The sequence below is a fragment of the Garra rufa genome, chromosome 25 (assembly GCF_049309525.1).
Source record: "Garra rufa chromosome 25, GarRuf1.0, whole genome shotgun sequence".
Classification (NCBI taxonomy): Eukaryota; Metazoa; Chordata; class Actinopteri; order Cypriniformes; family Cyprinidae; genus Garra; species Garra rufa.
The window spans coordinates 29173205-29196534 of record NC_133385.1 but is presented as its reverse complement, the minus strand read 5'-3'; the positions used below and the strand labels follow the sequence as shown (position 1 = coordinate 29196534).

Genomic DNA, 23330 nt, shown 5'->3' with positions numbered 1-23330 from the left:
TAGTGAAGACAAGTTGGCACAAATCTTTAATAAACCTCTAAAAGAGAGGCAGAAAAGCAGAATTTATGATGTTAGAACTGAAAGTCTTACATCACCACACCCTTTCCATAACCAACACAAATATTGAATAAGCCGCAGCTTCCTCTGTGAGGCCAGCGCATCAGTTTCTGTCAGAGTACTGCTGTTTCCTTCCCTCCATCCCATAATATGCATTTACAGTGACTTGCTCTGACCTGTTATGATGTGTGCTTTTATGTTAAACAGAAAAAATAGCATGTTAAATAAATTAATATACTGTATATACACATTTCTGAGGCCCCACAAGTAACAATTTTACATTTTTCTATTATATTATTGCATGTTTATGTTATTACAAATTATATTAATAACCTAATCCTTTGAGTGAAAAATAAAAATAAAATAACCATGGTAACATTTAGTTAATAATTTAATTATTTATTATTATAAATAATATTATCTTATTGAACAATTTTCACAGACACACACAGACACAATTATGAACCAAAAACAAATGATATGATGTAAAAGGAAATATTTTAAATGAAAATTTTCCAATAAGATAATAATATTAAGGATTTAAATTACAATATTAGATATTTTATGAGATAAGAAAAAGAAAAATATGTTATGTTTACATATTAAATATATGTATATGTAATATATATATATATATAAATTTGTTTATATTTAATTGATTATATATAATAGATTGCATATACAATAGATTTTATATATATATATATATATATATATATATATATATATATATATATATATATACATATATTGAATACTTTTTTAATTATAAAATTTTTATAAAATTATTAAATATATATATATATATATATATATATATAATTATTAAATACATAAAAATTATAATTATATAATTATTTTTACATAAAAAAGATTGAATTACTATAAAGAATGATTATATAAAAAAAATTATGGTGTGTGTGCCTATATATAAATATATAAATGAATAAAATGTATGTATATATATAAAATATGTATATATAAATAAAGGATTGAATTACTATAAATTATTATTACTATAAATTTTAATTATATTTATATTTTTGTGGTTTGTGTGTGTGTGTGTGTGTGTGTGTGTGTGTGTGTGTGTGTGTGTATGAATACATTATTACATTTTTGAATTATTAAATTAATTATAAATGAATAATTCTATTTATATTGTTGTGTTTGTGAAGATATATTTACCACCAGTATGTATGTTTCATGCAACTTACACAAATAACTTATAACTTATTTAATCTTAGTTAATAATTTAATAATCAAATATATTTGACTTGTATTAACGATATTCAAATGGTAATTATTAAGTATTCAAATTATTAATACATATCTTACAGAATTATATTAAACAAATGTCTTTAAAAAATGAATTTTAATCCACGTTAAAGTAGCCAGTGAACACTATTGTTCTAGTCATGGCTCATATTCTCCATCTCTCCCATGTGTCTGCGATCGTTTCACTTTGTAACTGAGACGTCTCATCCATGGCTCTGATTGGTCGTTCGCATCTACATCTCTGCTCCTATTGGCTGAGCAGCGCACATTGACAACGAGCGGAAGTCTTTCAGCTTGAGTGAGTGTGAGCCAGAGGGACAGAGGTTGGAGTCTGTCCCGTTCAACAAAAGTGGCCCGTCAGGGAAAGTTGCCGGTGGGAATAGAGTCAGCGCTGGTTATCAGTCCTAAACAAGCTCGACAAGAATGGAGATCGAGAAAGAAGTTAAGAAGGTACGCTTATTGAACTGGTCACGGTCCAAAATTTTAGTTTCAGAAACATTCGGCAACGCCCTTCAAGGTAAAGCCACTGCCATTGTTATACATGGCGAAACATTTTGGCATTACGACTATCACATTCGAGGCTGAATGAGTAAAAAACTTGGTTACGTTTAGTGAGAAATAGGAAGTGGTCATTAAAAGGAAGTAAAAGATAAAAGAAGATCCTGGCATTTGATGTAAACATGAATTGAATTTCATGGCTTAGTTAATAGAGCCTATAGATTTTCTTCTTTTCTTCCAAACTCTAAAATGGCTGGACGTTGTTATGAATATATTTTATTCCATAGCTTCACTTCTTTTACATGGTTGTCCCTGCAGCAAGTGGGTTTCTTTCATCACATATTGCAGCAATTCACCCACAAGCCAAGTTGTAATGGTACATTTGAGGTTTAGTGGCAGTAAAATATGTTTAGACATACAGTACATGTAAGTTAAAGAAAGAAGTGGGTTTTTGCAAAAAGAGGTGATGTGAAGTTCCTCTACTTTACAGCCCTTGTGTCGGTCCAAGCCTCTGTAAGAAAGATAAGAAAGACATTTAAAAGAAATTTCTTCCTAGACAATGAAAATTGAAGATGGCAAGCTTTAAAAAACTGTGTAAACTTACCATAAAAGTAGTTAATATGATTGTGTGTGATGAATGGACTGAATGAAATCGAAGTCATTTTTTACTTAAAATTTGTTGAATCTGATTTACAAACCAATGAATGATTCGTTCACAGATTTTATGCTGTTCTCAAGTTCAATTCACAGATTCAATTATCTACTCATAAAAGTTAGCTTTTTACTAGAGTTTCAATGAATTAATAACATATTATTAAAAATTATGTCTCACACAAAGTATACTGCATGGCAGAATACTTAAATATAATGTACAAGTATTATAGATGGTATACATTTACTGTAATTTTGCATCCTTTCTGAGGTTAGAAAGTTGCAGTCAGCATTCATTTTCATTGCATTTCTCTTTTCAAACAATATCCCTTTAAAAGAAATGCATATGACATTTTGTATAACTTTCCACATGTGCATAAAATTGCATAAATGAATGTACACTCCTAGTCAAAAGTTTTTGAACAGTAAGATTTTTAATGTTCTTCTGCTTGCCAAGCCTGCATTTATTTGATTCAAAGTACTGCAAAAACAGTATAATTTTGAAATATTTTTACTATTTAAAATAACTGTTTTCTATTTGAAAATATTTTAAAATGTAATTTATTCCTGTGTTTTCAAATCAGAATTTGTAGCATCATTACTCCAGTCACATGATCCTTCAGAAATCATTCTAATATTCAGATTTGCTGCTCAAAAAAACTTTTATTTTTATTATTATTATGTAAACAGCTGAGTAGAATTTTTTTTCAGGTTTCTTTGATAAATAGAAAGTTCATAAGAACACTATTGATCTGAAATAGAAATCTTTTGTAATATTATAAATGTCTTTATTATCAATTTAAAGTATCCTTGCTAAATAAAAGTATTAATTTCTTTAATTTCTTTCCCAAAAATAAATAAATAAAGTATATATACTGACTCTAAGCTTTTGAATGGTATAGTGTATAATGTTACAAAATCGTTTCATTTTAGATAAATGCTGATCTTTGGATCTTTCTATTTATCAAAGAATCCTGAAAATTTTTTACTTAGTTTCTGAAGGATCATGTGACACTAAAGACTGGAGTAATGATGCTGAAAATGATTTAGCTTTGATCACAGGAATAAATCACATTTTAAAATATATTTAAATAAAAAGCAGTTATTTAAAATAGTAACAATATTTCAAAATTGTACAGTTTTTGCTGTACTTTGAATCAAATAAATGCAGGCTTGGTAAGCAGAAGAGACTAATTAAAAAAAAAAACAATACAAAATCTCATTGTTCAAAAACTTTTGACTGGTAGTGTAGTGAGATTTTAAGAGTTGAATAATGAATGAGAAACATTAACATTTGTAATGTCTGAAGCATCTTTAACAGATGCAATATTTTTTTCATGTGCTAAATCTTTGTGAATGCTGCATAATTCTCTCTGTCAAATGTGTGTTTTTAAAAGCATTATTCGAGATTTGCACTGTGTTCTCAGGAGCTAGTGTAGGTACAGTATAAATATTAGTTACAGGTTTATGGACCAAAATCCCACAGTGGGCCTCATTGTATTGCTGTTAAACAGTAACTCCTCAGATCTGGATTTTTAAGCAGAGAAATATTCTTCTTTAACACAGGAGATGTGCAGAGCCCTCCAGGCGTTCTCCATCTTGATAAATACTTGGCCTTATAAGGCTGTCTTCCAGCTGAGGGGGTTTACTATTGAGAACTGCTAAGACAGGAATGAGTATTATAAAATAAGTATTAGAATATCTGGTAAAGTAGACTGAGGTCAGATGTTTCTCAAATATATATTGCACATGAAATCTCTTGTAGAAATAGAGGGGTAGTTTGAGAGGCGTTTTTCTCTTTCCTTTAATTATGTAAATTATGTCCTGCTTCAAACATTTTAAAGTAAAGTCTGTGTTTTTTTTTTTTTACCTAAATAGTAAGTTCGATGAAGTTTAAGAGGCACTTCATGTAACAGGAGAATTCTTATGACATCAGCCTTTTTATGAATCTTGTCTGCTTGTCTTATGAAAAACAGACCACAGAGAAATGCAATTTCTAGCAACTTGTTTAAAAAAATGCCTTTTATTTTAATGTAATATTTATTGTTAGAAAATGAAATGCTTTTGAAAGAAGTCTTACATGCTCATCAAGACAAAGCAAAAATACAGTAAAAAGTTAATATTGTGAAATATAATTACAATAAGAAATGTTATTTATTATTTATTTTCAGCATCATTACTCCAGTCTTCAGGTGTCACATGATCCTTCAGAAATCATTCTGTCTCCTGTTTTGTCAGATAACCCTGGGCCATGAGATTGGAGCTGGAGCTGCCTGTCTGAAATGCAAGGACAAGTGTGAAGGCTTTGAGCTTCACTTCTGGCGGTTTGTACTTGCTTCCTTTCTATGTATTTGTGCAATGTTATCGTTCATGCATGCGGTTTACATTTCGAAACATGTCTGATCATCTTGGGCCATCATTGATTTGACTTCTCTGTTTTTATCCATCACCATCTTGACAAACACAGCGACATGCATCACCGTATCTATTTGGCAAATGCGACAAGTTGTCACGCTGCGTGAGTTCTGGCCATTAGTTGCACTCTGCTGGTTTTCCTGAAGCGAGAGCCACAGGTGCCAAGATTCCTGTGCCAGAGCTCTATCACTACAGCAGTAGTGCTTGCCATTCCTAGTCGCTCCCGTGGGGTTTTAGGAATTCTTTGAATGAAAAGACGTCAATGTGGATACAGGTCACTGGATGCAGAGCCAGAGACTTCATCTTTGTTTGTTTCAGGAAAGGGCAACTAGTCGTCCAGTGGCTGAACAAAAATAGTGGGATTTCTAATAAAAATAAAAATATATATTAAAAAAAGGTAATTGCAACTTTTTTTCTCACACTAGCCAATTTTGAGTCGCATAAACCTACAATTATGGAAAAAAAAGTCAGATTTATGAGACGAAAAGTCGCAATTACTTAAAGTAATCTATGGCAAAACTGGAATTGTAAGAAAAAAGTCAAAATTGTGAGATATAAACTGAGAATTCAGAGAAAAAGGTCAAAACTGTGAGATGTAAACACAGAATTGTGAGGAAAAAGTCAGAATTACAAGTTAAAAAGACGCAATTATCTTTATTTATTTTTTTAATCTGTGGCAAAACCGAATTGCGAGCAAAAAAAAGTCCAAATTGCTAGATGTAAATTGAGAATTCATAGAAAAAGGTCAAAATTGTGAGATGTAAACGCAATTGTAAGAAAAAAAGTCAGAATTCTGAGATAACAAGTCGCAGTTACCTTTTATTTTTTTTTCTGTGGCAGAAATAGAAACTCAAGCAAAGAAGAACAAATTGCGAGATGTAAACTGAGAATTCAAAGAAAAAAGTCAAAACTGTGAGAAGTAAACAGAATTGTGAGGAAAAAAGTCAGAATTATGAGATTAAAAAGACGCAGTAACCTTTATTTATTTTTTTAAATCTGTGGCAAAAAAAAAACAAAAGTCCAAATTGCAAATTGTAAACTGAGAACTCATAGAAAAAAGATTAAAATTGTGAGGAAAAAAGTCAGAATTATGAGTTAAAAAGTCGCAATTATCTTTTTTTTTTTTTTATCCGTGGCAGACACAGAATTTCAAGCAAAGAAGTCCAAATTGCAAGATGTAAACTGAGAATTCAGAGAAAAAGGTCAAAACTGTGAGATGTGAACACAGAATTGTGAGAAAAAAGTCAGAATTGCGAGATAAAAAGATGCAATTACCTTTATTTATTTATTTTTAAATCTGTGGCAAAAACGGAATTGCGAGCAAAAAAAGTCCAAATTGCGAGATGTAAATTGAGAATTCATAGAAAAAAGGTCAAAACTGTGAGATGTAAACAGAATTGTAAGAAAAAAGTCAGAATTATGAGATTAAAAAGTCGCAATTACCTTTGTTTTTTTATCTGTGGCAGAAACAGAATTTCAAGCAAATTAGTCCAAATTGTAAGATGTAAACTGAGAATTCAGAGAAAAAGGTCCAAACTGTGAGATGTAAACACAGAATTGTGAGGAAAAAGTCAGAATTATGAGATAAAAAGATGCAATTACCTTTATTTATTTTTTAAATCTGTGGCAAAAAAACAAATTACAGGCAAAAAATGTCCAAATTGCAAGATGTAAACTGAGAACTCATAGAAAAAAGGTTAAAATTGTGAGAAAAAAGTCAGAATTATGAGATAAAATGTCGCAATTACCTTTTTTTTTATCTGTGGCAAAAATGGAATTGCGAGCAAAAAAGTCTAAATTGCGAGATGTAAACTGAGAATTCAGAGAAAAAGGTCAAAACTGAGAGATGTAAACACAGAATTGTGAAAAAAAAGAGTCAGAATTATTAGATAAAAAATCAGAATTACCTTAATTTTTTAAAATCTGTGGCAGAAACAGCAAAAAGTCAAAATTGTTCTAATTATGAGATAAAAAGTTGCAGTTTCCTTTATTTATTTTTTTAATGTATGATGAAAATGGAAATGCGAACAAAAAAGTCCAAATTGCGAGATGTAAACTGAGAATATAGAGAAAAAGGTCAAAAATGATGAGATAAAAAGTTGCAGTTAACAGAATTTTAAGCGAAAAAAGAGTCCAAAATTGCAAAATGTAAACTGAGAATTCATAGAAAAAAAGGTCAAAACTCTTGGGATTTGTGTTGAGAACACAGAAGTTTGAGAAAAAATGTCAGAATTATGAGATAAAGTCTTTTACCTTTATTTATTTTTTAAAATCTGTGACAAAAAAGGAATTGCGAGCAAAAAAGTCCAAATTGCGAGATGTAAACTAAGAATTCCGAGAAAAATATCTGAGATGCAAACAAAAATGTAAGAAAAAAAAAAAGTCAGAATTATGAGATAAAAAAAATTGTGATAACCTTTGTTTATTGTTTAAAACTGTGAAAAAATGGAATTGAGAGCAAAAAAGTCCAAATTCTGACATGTAAGAATGAGAATTTAGAGAAAAAAAAATGTCAAAACTGTGAGTTGTTAATGCAGAATTGTGAGAAATAATCGGTATTATTAGTAAAATAATAATTACCTTTTTTTTTTTTTTTCGTGGCTGAAAGAAGTTTTAAAAGGTTTCCAACAAGTTGTGAAGTTACCAAAACAGGCTTAGACTCACTTACTGTCCTTCATCTTTAATTCAAAGTCATTCTTTTGTAAATCACTTTGGATAAAACATCTGTGCTTTGATGCTGACATGCTGAAACATTTCTTTTGGGTGAGAATAAAGCCTCTTTGGATTTGTGGCTACGATTTATGTCGTAACATTTCCCAAATACCATCATTCTTACTCCTTGGCTCTCATTGATATGTTAAACAGCCCAAAGTGTCGTTAAAGGGGCCACATTCTCTTTTTATAGCATTTTATTTTCTTCCCTTATAACGTCAGTCAAGGTTTCTTGCACCAAAAAGTAATAATTTAGTCTTTATTACCTTTTTCTGTCCCTGCGTTGACAATGACAGCAACAGTGTAACCAGAAAGCATGTATTATTTCATTTAAATTGTCAACAGACTCTACCTTTTATTCATTTTTGAGTTTTTTATTTGATGTCCCATGTAAACCTTAAAGTGAATTTGCAGATAAACAACAAAACAAATTTGTTTAGTATGGGATTTTATTTTCTGTTGTAGAAAAGCTCATAAAATCATGCCAAAAGGGTTTCAGTATGTAGCCGACACCACTCTTTTTCCAAGTAATTACAGAATATCTGTACATGCCTTAACTTGATGTGCACAGCGATCCAAACTCATGTTATCAGACTTACCTAAACAAAACAGACATAACTTAGAAAGACATCTTATCCTACAGTTAAAACATACTTCTTTCATTCTCTGTTAATCACTTGAGCCTTTAAAATACAATAAATAAGTTAACAAGCCTTTTTTTTGCTGCTGTTCGGTTTGGTTCTTCATACACTACAGTTCAAAAGCTTGGGATCGGTCTCATGCTCACCAATGCTGCAGTTTTGATCAGAAACAACCGTAAAAACGTTAATATTGTGACATTATTTTAAATGTCGAAAACATACAGGTTCTGGTCATATAATTAGAATATCTTCAAAAAGTTGATTTATTTCACTAATTTCATTCAAGAAGGGAAACTTGTATAATGTATATATTCATTCCACACAGACTGATATATTTCAAGTGTTTATTTCTTTTAATTTTGATGATTATAACTGACAACTAATAAAAACCCCAATTCAGTATCTTAAAAATTAGAATATTTTGAAAAGGTTCAGTACTGAAGACACCTGGTGCCACACTCTAATCAGCTAAATAACTCAAAACTCCTGCAAAAAGGCCTTTAAATGGTCTCTCAGTCTAGTTCTGTAGGCTACACAATCATGGGGAAGACTGCTGATTTGACAGTTGTCCAAAAGACGACCATTGACACCTTGCACAAGGAGGGCAAGACACAAAAGGTCATTGCAAAAGAGGCTGGCTGTTCACAGAGCTCTGTGTCCAAGCACATTAATAGAGAGGCGAAGGGAAGGAAAAGATGTGGTAGAAAAAAAGTGTACAAGAAATAGGGATAGCTGCACCCTGGAGAGATTTGTGAAACAAACCCCAAAAATGTGGGGGAGATTCACAAAGAGTGGACTGCAGCTGGAGTCAGTGCTTCAAGAACCACTACGCACAGACGTATGCAAGACATGGGTTTCAGCTGTCGCATTCCTTGTGTCAAGCCACTCTTGAACAACAGACAGGGTCAGAAGCGTCTCGCCTGGGCTAAAGACAAAAAGGACTGGGCTGCTGCTGAGTGGTCCAAAGTTATGTTCTCTGATGAAAGTAAATTTTGCATTTCCTTTGGAAATCAGGGTCCCAGAGTCTGGAGGAAGAGAGGAGAGGCACAGGATCCACGTTGCTTGAGGTCCAGTGTAAAGTTTCCACAGTCACTGATGGTTTGGGGTGCCATGTCATCTGCTGATGTTGGTCCACTGTGTTTTCTGAGGTCCAAGGTCAACGCAGCTGTATACCAGGACGTTTTAGAGCACTTTATAGAGATGTAGATTTCATTTTCCAACAGGACTTGGCACCTGCACACAGTGCCAAAGCTACCAGTACCTGGTTTGAGGACCATGGTATCCCTGTTCTTAGTTGGCCAGCAAACTCGCTTGACCTTAACTCCATAGAAAATCTATGGGGTATTGTGAAGAGGAAGATGCGATATGCCAGACCCAACAATGCAGAAGAGCTGAAGGCCACTATCAGAGCAAGTTGGGCTCTCATAAGACCTGAGCAGTGCCACAGACTGATCGACTCCATGCCACGCCGCATTGCTGCAGTAATTCAGGCAAAAGGAGCCCCAACTAAGTATTGAGTGCTGTACATGCTCATATTTTTCATGTTCATACTTTTCAGTTGGCCAAGATTTCTAAAAATCCTTTCTTTGTATTGGTCTTAAGTAATATTCTAATTTTCTGAGATACTGAATTTGGGGTTTTCATTAGTTGTCAGTTATAATCATCAAAATTAAAAGAAATAAACACTTGAAATAGGGCTGGGCGATTTGGCCTAAAATCAAAATCTCGATTAATTGAACATTTTAACCCGATTACGATTAATGAACGATTATTTTATTCATTAATAAAATTATATTTAATTATATTTCAATAATATTTATTTTTTTGCCCTCATAGTTCACTGACAAGTTTTGTACAGTAAATATGCGCACATATTACAAGTGAGAGATTTTCGAATGAAGGGTGCACACACTATCTACTATCTATGATTATTTATTGAACATCAGTGTTGAACAACTGAAATTAAAGCACACATTGCTTAAAACAAAAAGTCACATTTTTCTTAAATTAGTGAAAATAAATAACTTGCACTTTTGGAAACAAAATAAATTATTTATAAAATAATAATAAATATTAAAAGTAGAAAATAAGCAGTATCTCTTCTAAATAAAATTACTCTTGTATATCCTGTAAATACTTTTTACTGTATAAATACTGCTTAAGCTCTCCATCGACATGTCGGAGGAATAACGTAACGTAACGGAGCGGGGTCACCTGACTCCACACGCAGTAATGTTTTTAAAGGGAAAGTAATTGAAATAATTGACCTGGAAAAATTTGATCGATTATAGGTTCTGAATGTCGATTTCGATTACTTTTCGATTAATCGCCCAGCCCTAACTTGAAATATATCAGTCTGTGTGGAATGAATGTATACATTACACAAGTTTCACTTCTTGAATGGAATTGGTGAAATAAATCAACTTTTTGAAGATATTCTGATTATATGACCAGCACCTGTATGTGCTGCCTAATACAGTATTTTTTGCAGAAACTGTAACTTTCAGGACTTTTTGATAAATAGAAACAACAGCATTTATTTGAAATAGAAATCCCTTCTGTCTTTAGTGTCACTTTTGATCAATTTAAGTCCTTGCTAAATAAAACTATTAATTTCTTTACAGAAATCTACATGACCACACATTTTTGAATGGTAGTGTATGGTTTAATGTGAAAATTTACCCATATATTATCTCCTTCAACAGAAAGATTTGTCGAAACTGCAAATGCGGTCTTGAGGACCATGACGTGCAGCTTGAGACTGAGGAGAATAAGAAAGTGGGAAAGCTTTTTGAAGACACCAAGTATACAGGTCTCATAGCTAAGCTGAAGAGAGATGGCATCCCGTCTTACAAAGGCAACCAAGTCGTCATCTGCATTCCAACTGCCACCGTTAGCACTGCTAGTCCTGTTCCTGCTGGCAGCTTTATCCCTGGATCCAGCCAGACCTTCACTCCCAGCGGCCAGTCTCCTTATTCCCCACCTGCTGCTGCCACTGCGGCTCCAGGGGCTGGAATTCACTCCCATGTTGCCTCTGCATCAGGCCCTACTGCTGTCCCAGGAGCAGGCTCCACTGCTGTCCCAGGAGCAGGCTCAACTGCTGTCCCAGGAGCAGGCCGCACTGCTGCATCAGGGCCAGGCCATAGTGTGGTTTCGTCTGCTGCCATCCCAACTAAAGGCTCTGTTGCTGCCACTACTGTTGTTCCAAGTCCTACCCCAGTTCATGCCAAAACAAATGTGGTTAAGTCTGTTACCTATGAATGGGCTCCACCTGGGATCAACCAAAGCTTGGTATATTATATTAAATATTATATTATATATTTAAAATACATTTTAATTTGATTTATTTTGGAATTTACACTACCAAAAGTCAAAAGTTTTTTTTAATGTTTTTTTTAAAGATGTCTGCATTTATTTGATCCAAAATACAGCAGTAATATTGTGGAATATTTTTACTATTTAAAATAACTGCTTTCTATTCAAATATATTTTAAAATATAATTTATTCTTGTGATCAAATCTGAATTTTCAGCATTATTACTCCAGTCTTCAGTGTCACATAATCCTTCAGAAATCATTCTAATATGCCTTGCCATTATAGCTTTTTTTTTTAGCAAGGCTGCTTTAAATTGATGAAAAGTGATGATAAAAACATTTATAATGTTACAAATATTTTTATTTCAGATAAATGCTGTTCTTCTGAGCTTTTTATTCATCAAAGAAACCTGAAAAAAGTCTATTTTCATTATTTTACAGCTATTTTCAACATAATAATAACAATAATAATAATAAATGTTTTTGAGCAGCAAATCAGAATATTAGAATGATTTTTAAAGGATTATGTGACTAGAGTAATGATGCTAAAAATTCAGCTTTGAAATCAAAGGAATAAATTCCATTTTAAAATATAATATATTCAAATCAAAAACTGTTATTTTAAATAGTAAAAATATTTCAGAATTTTTCTGCTTTGCTGTACTTTGGATCAAATAAATGCAGCCTTGGTGAGCAGAAGAGACTTCTTTATAAAACATAAAAAATCGTAACTGTTCAAAAACCTTTGACTGGTAGTGTATGCTTGAGTTTGAAGTTTTCAATTGTACTGTGATAGTTGGATCCACTAGAGGTCACTGTTCTCCACTTTATTTTTTGAAACTCCTTTTTAAAAGAAATAGGAAAGGAAAGGAAAGGAAAGGGGGTGAGTGAGGCCAAGTATGGTAACCCATACAAGGAATTTGTGCTCTGCATTTAACCCATCCAAGTGCACACACACAGTAGTGAGCACACACACACCGTGAACACACACCCGGAGCAGTGGGCAGCCATTGCTGCGGCGCCCGGGGAGCAGTTGGGGGATCGGTGCCTTGCTCAAGGGACTCACCTCAGTCGTGGTATTGAGGGTGGAGAGAGTGCTGTACATTCACTCCCCCCACCTACAATCCCTGCCGGACCTGAGACTCGAACCTGCAACCTTTGGGTTACAAGTCCCAATAGTGTGATTGCTAAGTAGTATCCGGCGTAAAACATGTGCCAGATCGGCTGTGTGGATCACTCTGCTACGGCAACCCCTGATTAAAAAAAAAAGGGAGCATGCCGAAAGAGAGAGCGTGTGATTGCTGAGTAATAGAAAAAAATAGCATTTATTAATTTAGGTCATACTTAAAATGAGAAACAAGAGCTTACAATATCAGTAGTTATGTTAAAAGTTATTGATTAATTAAAAACTACTTGGAAAAATATAAATTTTCTGCATTTCTGCATCTTTAAGCTTTTTTCAATAGAAATGTTATTCTTTAGAAAGAAATAATGAACGTATTTTTATTCACAAAAAATTGTAATTATATATTTTAAATAAAGCTTTTTGGTATTAATTACACATTTATTAATTCAGTTATCATAAAATCATTATACAGTTTCTCTTAGAAATATGAAAGGAATACTTTTATTTACTAAATGTCATGTCACTCTAATTCCTTTATTTTTTAATTTTCTCATTTGCTCAAAAATGCATCATATTACAGAATTTAAAGGGATAGTTCACCCAAAAATGAGGTTGAGTAATTAATGATAGAATTTTCCATTTTGGATGAACTATCTTTTTAAATGGGCTCTAAAATCACTTATGTTTTGTCAGGCTCTGCGATACATGGAGCTTCTGCCTCCAGAGCGGCGGCCCATTGCTGGTACGGCGGGAGCCGATTACCGTAAGAAACAGATGGCCAAGCAGCTTCCCGACCACGACCAAGACCCCGAGCGCTGCCACGAACTCTCGCCCAATGAGGTTAAGCAAATGCAACAGTATGTTCGCAAGTACAAGGACGAGGCGTTGGGCATAGGCGACATCACCTTGCCCGAAGACATGGGACAACAGGCAGGTATGGCTGGGGAAAAGGGGCCTCAAGGCCTCGGGCCTGCAGGGAAGCCTGGTGCTGGAACAACAGGGGCGCCAGGAGACAAAGGTGACGCTATTGCCACAATGGGAAAAGTTGGTGCCCCAGGGGCTTCTGGGACTTCACCTGCTGGACCTCTTGGTAACTACGTAAGTATGCCATTCCTACATATGTGTTTTGTTAAATGCAACTCCATTTGTGAATGATGATTGTCAAGGATAGGTTTTACTATTACATACAAATAGCTTTTGTAACCTTTTTGTTCTCATTATCCCTTTATATCTAAATGACTCTCAGTCTAATTTATAGGCGTTTAAATGTCACCAAGTATTATTGAAAAATCCCCTTTGGAGCTGTTGAGCAGCAGTATTTATTTCTACCACATGTGCGCTACGGGAGTCGAAATGTTCTCCAGTGCTTATCTCTGGATTCACTTGATTAACATAAGAGCAGTTCAGATTCTGCCAAGCCTGTGTTAGTCAGGCAGTTGGAATGAACGTTATGTTCTTCCAGAGATCTTCATAAATTTCCACACTTAGTCCCTGTGGTTATGTTCGAGCTTGGGTGGATTTTTCCGAAATCTATTGTAAGCATCTGAAATCTCACGATGGAAACATATGTATGCCATCAACCTGATGTTTTTGCCTTTTTTTAAAAATGAACATTGGGTCATTATTTACTTACCCCCATGTTGTTCCAAACCTGTCCAGTCTTTTTCCCTGGAAGACAAAAGGTGTATTGAAACCGTGTTTACTAGCTCTTTGCAATCACATGCCATGGCAATTACATTTGTCAAGCTCCGAAAAGCACAATAAATGCGTCTTCTGTAGTCAAACAACAACTTTCAGATGATCAAACCAAAATTGTTTTTTAGTGAAAATCTTACTATCTGCTGGAGCTTTCCAATCATATATTCCAATAACAGGTTATTGCAAACAAAGTCATGTATATGAGAAATAGTTTTAATTGCATGGAAAAAAATTATTGTAAGATATATAGTCATAAATACCAAAAATCAGTTATGCAGAATAGTTGCATTATGGTATGAAAAGACATAAATGCGATAAATAGTCAAAATTACATTAAATAATTGGATTGATGAAAATGTCATAAATACGACAGGTCATAATTACAAGATATAAAGCCATATTGTGAGGAATAAAGTTATGAATATGAGAAATAAGTAAGAGATAGAAAGTCTTACAAGAAGTCATAATTATGAGATATAAAATCATGTTGTTAGAAATAAAGTTGAGAAGTATGAGAAGACATTGTCCAAGTTGTGTTGAGATTTAAAGTCATAAATATCAGAAACGAAGTCATGATTAGGAGATATAAAGTCATATTGTGAGAAATTAGGTTATAAATATGAAATAAAGTGGAAATTGAAATATAAAGTAATAATTATGAGATATAAAGTCATATGGTGAGAAATAAAGTTATAAATATGAGAAAAGTGATAATTATGAGATTTAAAGTCATAAATACAGAAATTAAAGTCATAATTGTGAGATATAAAGTCATATTGTGTGAAATATAGGTATAAATATGAGAAAAATGTGGTAGTTATGAGATTTAAAGTAATAAATATAAGAAGTAAAGTCATATTTCTGAGATATAAAATCATATTGTTTGAAATATAGGTATAAATATGAGAAATATGTGGTAATTATGAGATTTAAAGTAATAAATACCAGAAGTAAAGTCATATTTATGAGATATAAAGTCATATTGTGCAAAATATAGGTATAAATATGAGAAATATGTGGTAATTATAAGATATAAAGTCATAAATATAAGAGGTCATAATTATGAGATATAAAGTCACATTGTGCAAAATATAGGTATAAATATGAGAAATATGTGGTAATTATAAGATATAAAGTCATAAATATAAGAGGTCATAACTATGAGATATAAAGTCATTGTGAGAAATAAAAGTATAAATATGATAAATATAATGGTAATTGTGAGATATAAAGTCAGAATACAAAGTCATAATTATGAGATATAAAGTCATATTGTGGAAAATAAAGTTATAAATATGAGAAACAAATCAGAATTATGAGATATTAAGTCATAAATACAAGAGGTCATAACTATGAGAAATAAAGTGGTAATTGAGATGTAAGGTCAGAAATACAAAAAGTCATAATTATGAGATATAAAGTCATATTGTGGGAAATTAAGTTATAAATATGAGAAGCAAAGTCATAATTATGAGATATAAAGTCATAAATACAAGACGTCATAACTATGAGATATAAAGTCATATTGTGTGAAATATAGGTATAAATATGAGAAATATGTGGTAATTATGAAATATAAAGTCTTAAATACAAGAAGTCATAATTATGAAATATAAAGTCATTGTGAGAACTAAAATTATAAATATGAGATAAAAAAATCATAAATGAAAAGTCATAATTATGAGCCATAAATATGAGAAGTAAAGTCATTATGCAAAAGTTGCATTGATACATAATGTCATAAATGCAAAAAATAAAGTTGTAATTATGAGATATAAAGTCATATTCAGATAAATAACATACATCTGAGAAATTATGCAATTATTATGAGATAAATTTATATCGTAAGATATTAAGTCAGAAATTAGAATCTTGGGTGTATTCCTTAAACTTTACAGGACTTTTTTTTTTCTGTTATTTCCTTTTCATGTTTGCTGACTTGTACTCCACCTGGGCTGATGAATTACTAAAGTAAACGGTCTCTGGTCTTGTTCATTAAACCCAGCCCTGCCCCCACAGTGCTTTTCCCCCTTTCATGTTTCATTGATGTTTCTGCCAAGCTGAACTCATCACCGGATCTCTGCCCACAGTCATGTCACCGCTGCCAGCTGCCCATGAAGAAGGGTGAGCCAGCGGTGTACGCCGAGCGGGCAGGCTACGATAAACTCTGGCACCCGGGGTGCTTTGTGTGCTGTACCTGCAGCGAGCTACTGGTGGACATGATCTATTTCTGGAAGAAGGGTCAGCTGTACTGTGGCCGCCATTACGGAGACAGCGAAAAGCCTCGATGTGCAGGTTGCGATGAGGTGAGTTTAAACTCTTAAACTTTGATTATTTCCATGTTTAAATTCATTTGAATGTCATCGCAGATGTTTAGACCTCACCATGTGTTTTGTGTTAAAATCTCAACAATCTTAGTAAAATAATGAATGCAGTTTTGTCGAATGTTGTTAAATTGTTTTAAACATACCATATGGTTCAAAGCACAATACTCATTGGGAAGTGTGTGTGTGGTCTCCAGCTCATCTTCAGTAATGAGTACACCCAGGCTGAGGGCCACAATTGGCACCTGAAGCACTTCTGCTGTTTTGACTGTGACTGTGTGCTGGCTGGAGAGACCTACGTCATGGAGAACGAGAAGCCTATTTGCAAACCTTGCTACATGAAGAACCATGCTATGGTAAAGAGGAGAAATTCCTTGCTTTCTCTGTCTCTCTGTTCCATTCAATACACACATGACAGTGACTATGTGATTTATTTAGGCCAGAGCCATTTAACTGAAGGGTTTTAGCTTCTTATTTGAAAAAAAGACATATTGTGAGAAATAAGAGTATACAAATTTGATATATAATGACAAATACAAGAACATATGTGACCCTGGACCACAAAACCAGTCATAAAGGTTTTTAAAGATGTATACATCTTCTGAAAGCTGAATAAATAAGCTTTCCATTGATGTATGGTTTGTTAGGATAGGACTATATTTTTTTAACTTTAAAGTTCTTAGCAATGCATATTACTAATCAAAAATTAAGTTTTGATATATTTACAGTAGGAAATTTACAAAATATCTTCATGGAACATGGTCTTTACTTAATATCCTAATGATTTTTGGCATAAAAAAAAAAACAATAATTTTGACCCATACAATGTATTTTGGCTATTGCTTCAAATATATCTGTGCTATTTAAGACTGTTTTTTGGTCCAGATGTAAAGAAATATCAAGTCATAAATACAAGAAATAAAGTCATAATTATGAGATATAAAGTCATATTAAGAGTTATCATATAAATAAAGTAAAATACCTGAAATAAAATAAATGCCTGAAGAAATATATAATTACATGAAATATTTAGATTATGAGAAATAATATAAGAAATGTGTTTTTTTGTTTTTATTAAGTCGTATTGTGAAAAATAATGTAATAGAAATTAGATATATAACATAAATACAAGAAGTGAAGTCAGTATGCAAAAGTTGCATTGTGATTTATAATTATGAGAATTAAAGACAACATTTTGAGGTATGAAGTCATATTATGAGAAATAAAGTGAAAATATGAAATAATCATGAGATATAAAGTCACTAATAGAAGAAGTAACATCATAATTATACAAAATATTCACATTATAAAATATCTAATTTCATAATTACGCAAATTAAGTCAAAATTATGATATAAAGTCATATTGTGAGAAATAAAGTTGTAAATATGAAATAATCATGAGATATGAAGTCATTAATACAAGAAGTAACATATTTACAAATAATATTCAAAATTTAATAATTTTCTATTTATAAATTCATAATTACAAGAATTAAAGTCAAAATTATGCTATAGCGTTGTATTGTGAGAAATAAAGTTATAAATATGACAATCATAAGATATAAAGTCATTAATACACAAAGTAACATCATAATTACACATACATATAATATAAATTTATAAATACGAGAATTAAAGTCAGAATTATAATTTACAGTCATATTGTGAGAAATAAAGTTATAAATATGATATAATCATGAGATGTAAACTCTTTAATACAAGAAGTAACATCATAAGTACATGTAATCACATTATAAGAATTTTAAATTTCGAAATCCATAATTACGAGAATTAAATTTTAAATTATCATACAAAGTCAGATTGTGAGAAATAAAGTTTAAAATATGAAAAATCATGAGATATAAAGTCATTAACACAATAAGTAACATAATTACAACTAACATTTGCATCATAAGAAATAGGGTCAGTATGCAAAAGTTCATTTGTGGTATAAATGTATAATTGCAAGAATTAAAGTCAAAATTATGATATAAAGTCATTGTGAAATATGAAGTTATAAATATAAAGTCATTAATGCAAGAAGTAACGTCATAATTATGTAATATTCGCATTATAAGAATTTCATAATTATAAGAAATAATATCCAAAATTATCATATAAAGTCAGATTGTGAGAAATTAAGTTAAAAATATGAAATTATCATGAAATATAAATTCATTAATACAAGAAGTAACATCATTATTAAAGGTAATATTTGCATTATAAGAAATAGGGTCATTTTGCAAAAGTTGCATTGTAATATAAATTCATAATTACGAGAATTAAAGTCAAAATGATGAGATATAAAGTCATATTGTCAGAAATAAAGTTATAAATATAAAATAATCAAGAGATATAGTCATTAATACAAGAAGTAACATCATAATTACAGGTAATATTCGCATTATGAGAATTTCTAAATTCAGTATTAGGAGAATTAAAGTAAAATTATGATACAAAGTCAGATCATGAGAAATAAAAAAGTTAAAAATATGAAATAATCATGAGATATAAAGTCATTAATACAAGAAGTAATATCATAATTACATGTTATATTTGCTTTATGAGAAATAGGGTCAATATGCAAAAGTTGTGTTTGATACACATTCATAATTATGAAAATTAATATAAGAAGTAGCATCATAATTTCACATAATATTCACATTAGGAGTATTTCTAAATTCATAATTACGAGAATCAATAAAGAAATATGTTTTTTTGTTTTGTTTGCACAACTACTTTCAGGAGTATCTTTCAGATTTATTTGAATATTCTTCCCTAAAATTAATGGGAAACTATTGTAACCATGATTTTTGATATGCATCCCCATTTAGATTCTCATCCTGCTGTGTACTCAAATATTTTGATTGCAAATATTATATATTTCTTGTAATTCCCAGGTGCATTAAGACATTTTAGGATTACTCTATCAGCACCTGCAACAAGCCGCCGCACATTACGACACATTTCATATCCATTTTCATATCCACTTCAAACAATTCAAGCATTCAAACTCCTCACATTGTCCAAGTATCAATCATGTCATGCATAAATGGAAGTGAATTCCTGCTAAGCCTGGGCTATTAAAACTAACAGGCTCGGCATGTGTTTGTCAGCCATATTGGTTCAGGAGCAGGTGAAGGAGATTAAGGAAGTGCCAGTGACATGATAATCAGAGGACAGGGAGGCTGGATGTGCGCTTAATGGAGTCGTGTGATATCAGACACCACCGATCTCTCTCAGTGCCTGCCTGTCCTATGACACACAGCTCTTATGACTCATCTGTTAGACATCTGCTTAGGAAGGAGAGTTCAGACATTCAAATAAAGCAGGTTTTTCAAATATTTTATTATACACTTTATATTAATATAATATTTGGAACAATTATTGACACACACACACACACACTCTGGAGTAAACTAATTCTTTAACCCAGTATTAAAATTTCCTGATAATTTACTCAACCCCATGTCATCCAAGATGTTCTTTCTATCTTCAGTCGAATGGAAATTAAAGTTATTGAGGAAAACATTTCAGGATTTTTCTTCATATACAGTGGTGTGAAAAAGTGTTGGCCCCCTTCCTGATTTTTTATTTTTTTTGCATGTTTGTCACACTTTAATGTTTCAGATCATCAAACTAATTTAAATATTAATCAAAGATGACACAAGTAAACACAACATGCAATTTTTGAATGAAGGTTTTTTTTTTTTATGAAAATAAAAAAAATCCAAACTCACATGGCCCTGTGTGAAAAAGTGTTTGCCCCTCCCCCCTGTTAAAACATAACTGTGGTTTATCACACCTAAGTTCAGTTTCTCTAGCCACACCCAGGCCTCATTACTGCCACACCTGTTTGCAATCAAGGAACCACTTAAATAGGACCTGCCTGACAAAGTGAAGTCGACAAAAAGATCCTCAAAAGCTACACATCATGTTGAGATCCAAAGAAATTCAGGAACAAATGAGAAAGAAAGTAATTGAGATCTATCAGTCTGGAAAAGGTTATAAAGCCATTTCTAAAAAGCCATTATCCACAAATGGCAAAAACATGGAACAGTGGTGAACCTTCCCAGAAGTGGTCGGCCGACCAAAATTACCACAAGAGCGCAGCGACGACTCATCCAAGAGGTCACAAAAGACCCCACAACAACATCTAAAGAACTGCAGGCCTCTCTTGCCTCAGTTAAGGTCAGTGTTCATGACTCCACCATAAGAAAGAGACTGGGCAAAAATGGCCTGCATGGCAGAGTTCCAAGACGAAAACTGCTGCTGAGCAAAAAGAACATAAAGGCTCATCTCGGTTTTGCCAGAACACATCTTGATGATCCCCAAGACTTTTGGGAAAATTCTCTGTGGACTGATGAGACAAAAGTTTTTGGAAGGTGTGTGTCCCATTACATCTGGCATAAAAGTAACACAGCATTTCAGAAAAGAACATCATACCAACAGTAAAATATGGTGGTGGTAGTGTGATGGTCTGGGGCTGTTTTGCTGCTTCTGGACCTGGAAGACTTGCTGTGATAAATGGAACCATGAATTCTGCTGTCTACCAAAAAATCCTGAAGGACAATGTCCGGCCATCTGTTTGTGACCTCAAGCTGAAGCGAACTTGGGTTCTGCAGCAGGACAATGATCCAAAACACACCAGCAAATCCACCTCTGAATGGCTGAAGAAAAACAAAATGAAGACTTTGGAGTGGCCTAGTCAAAGTCCTGACCTGAATCCTATTGAGATCCTGTGGCATGACCTTAAAAAGGTGGTTCATGCTCGAAAACTTTCCAGTGTGGCTGAATTACAACAATTCTGCCAAGATGAGTGGGCCAAAATTCCTGCACAGCACTGTAACAGACTCACTGCAAGTTGTCGCAAACGCCTGATTGCAGTTGTTGCTGCTAAGGGTGGCCCAACTAGTTATTAAGTTTAGGGGGCAAACACTTTTTCTAACAAGGCCATGTGGGTTTGGATTTTGTTTTCCCTTCATAATAAAAAAACTTCATTTAAAAACTATGTTGTGTATACTTGTGTTATCTTTGAATAATATTTAAATGTGTTTGATGATCTGAAACATTAACGTGTGACGAACATGCAAAAAAATACAAAATCAGGAAGGGGGCCAACACTTTTTCACACCACTGTAGTAGACTTAAATCGGGATCAAAATTGCAGTTTCAATGCAGCTTCATAGGGCTCTACATGATCCCAGCCGAGGAAAAAGAGTCCTATCTAGCAAAACGATCTGTCATTTTCCAAAAAAAAAACCCATAAATGCTCGTCTTGCACTAGCTCGACTTCACCCATTACATAGTCACATTGGAAAGGTTACGTGTCATGTAGATGGAAGTACCGACCCAGTATTCGCAAAGAAAGTCAAACACCCTTTACAAAAAAGGTAAAACAACGATGTTGGACGATTTGAAGTTGAAGGAGAAAATGAGTTTTTCATTCAACCCTACCTTTTTGAATGAAGTACACAAGTCGTAGACATGCATTGCAGAGCTAGTGCAAGCTAAGGTTTTGTGGGTTAAAAAAGTATATACATTTGCATTTTTTTTTTTTTTTAGAAAATGACCAATCGTTTCACTAGATAAGACACTTATTCCTCATCTGGTATCTTGTAGAACCCTTTTGAAACAAAGGGCAATGCGGACCTTCAACCCATTGATCCCCAATGAAGGCCACTATATAGAGAGAAATCCTGGAATGTTTTCCTCAAAAACCTTGATTTCTATTCAACTAAAGTCTTTTAGGAGAGAGCCTCAAGTGTTATTTAAAACAAATAGATTTGTTACACTACTTCCTGTCATTTTGTTTCTGTCGCTTTGTGTTCACAGGCTTGTGCGGCCTGTCAAAACCCCATCGAGCCTGAAGCTCAGCGTGTGTCGTATGGAGAACACCATTGGCACGCCGAACCCCAGTGCTTTCAGTGCTCCTGTTGCTCCAAGTGCCTTATGGGTCAGCGCTTCATGGCCATGCAGGGCATGCTGTTGTGCTCCATGGAGTGCAAGAAGAAAATCATGGCCTCCTGAAGGAGTATCTAGGAATTACTTTTTTGACCTATTGCCTAATGCAGTACACATAAATATATTTCCATCATTTTATTGAGAAATTAATGTATTTGTTTGACCAGTCTTAATTTTCATGTTATTCCAAGTCAGTTTTGTATGATATTTGGGAAACAATAAGCAATACGGTGGAGCAGATACTGGTGACCCATGTTACCAAGTTTTGTCAATATGATTGTCTTTATTATTAATAATTTAGTATTAATAAACAGAAGCAATGACGGCTTTTGTTCTTTGGCTACTGAAAAAATCGATTTTACTCTCATTTCTCATGTCTAAAATTGCACTTTATTTTTTCCCCATAGCTTTCACTTTGTAATCCAATAAATGTTTTGCAGTAATATGAATAGACTTTTCCCCTCATGTTTCCACTTCTACTATGTATCCAAATATTCATTGTTATTGTGACGTACAAGTTTGGGATCTCAAGAGACTGGTGTTACGCTCATGTTAATGTCTTGACCGTTTCACACCATTGAAAATTCCAATCTAGGCCACATTTTTAGGGAAAAGTTAGCCCTCCGAGTGTTGTCGTACACTTAGCTGTGGA

General features: G+C 33.0%; 1 protein-coding gene across 1 annotated transcript; it reads left to right on the top strand.

Moving 5' to 3' along the window:
* The first annotated feature begins 1642 nt into the window (after positions 1 to 1642).
* LOC141301654 (testin-like) lies at positions 1643 to 23127 on the top strand. Its single transcript, XM_073831850.1, has 7 exons — positions 1643 to 1782; positions 4720 to 4805; positions 10955 to 11540; positions 13384 to 13788; positions 16479 to 16694; positions 16910 to 17068; positions 22550 to 23127. The coding sequence occupies exons 1-7, from the start codon at positions 1756 to 1758 to the stop codon at positions 22742 to 22744; spliced, it is 1674 nt and encodes a 557-aa protein (XP_073687951.1). The 5' UTR covers positions 1643 to 1755; the 3' UTR covers positions 22745 to 23127.
* Positions 23128 to 23330: the final 203 nt, after the last annotated feature.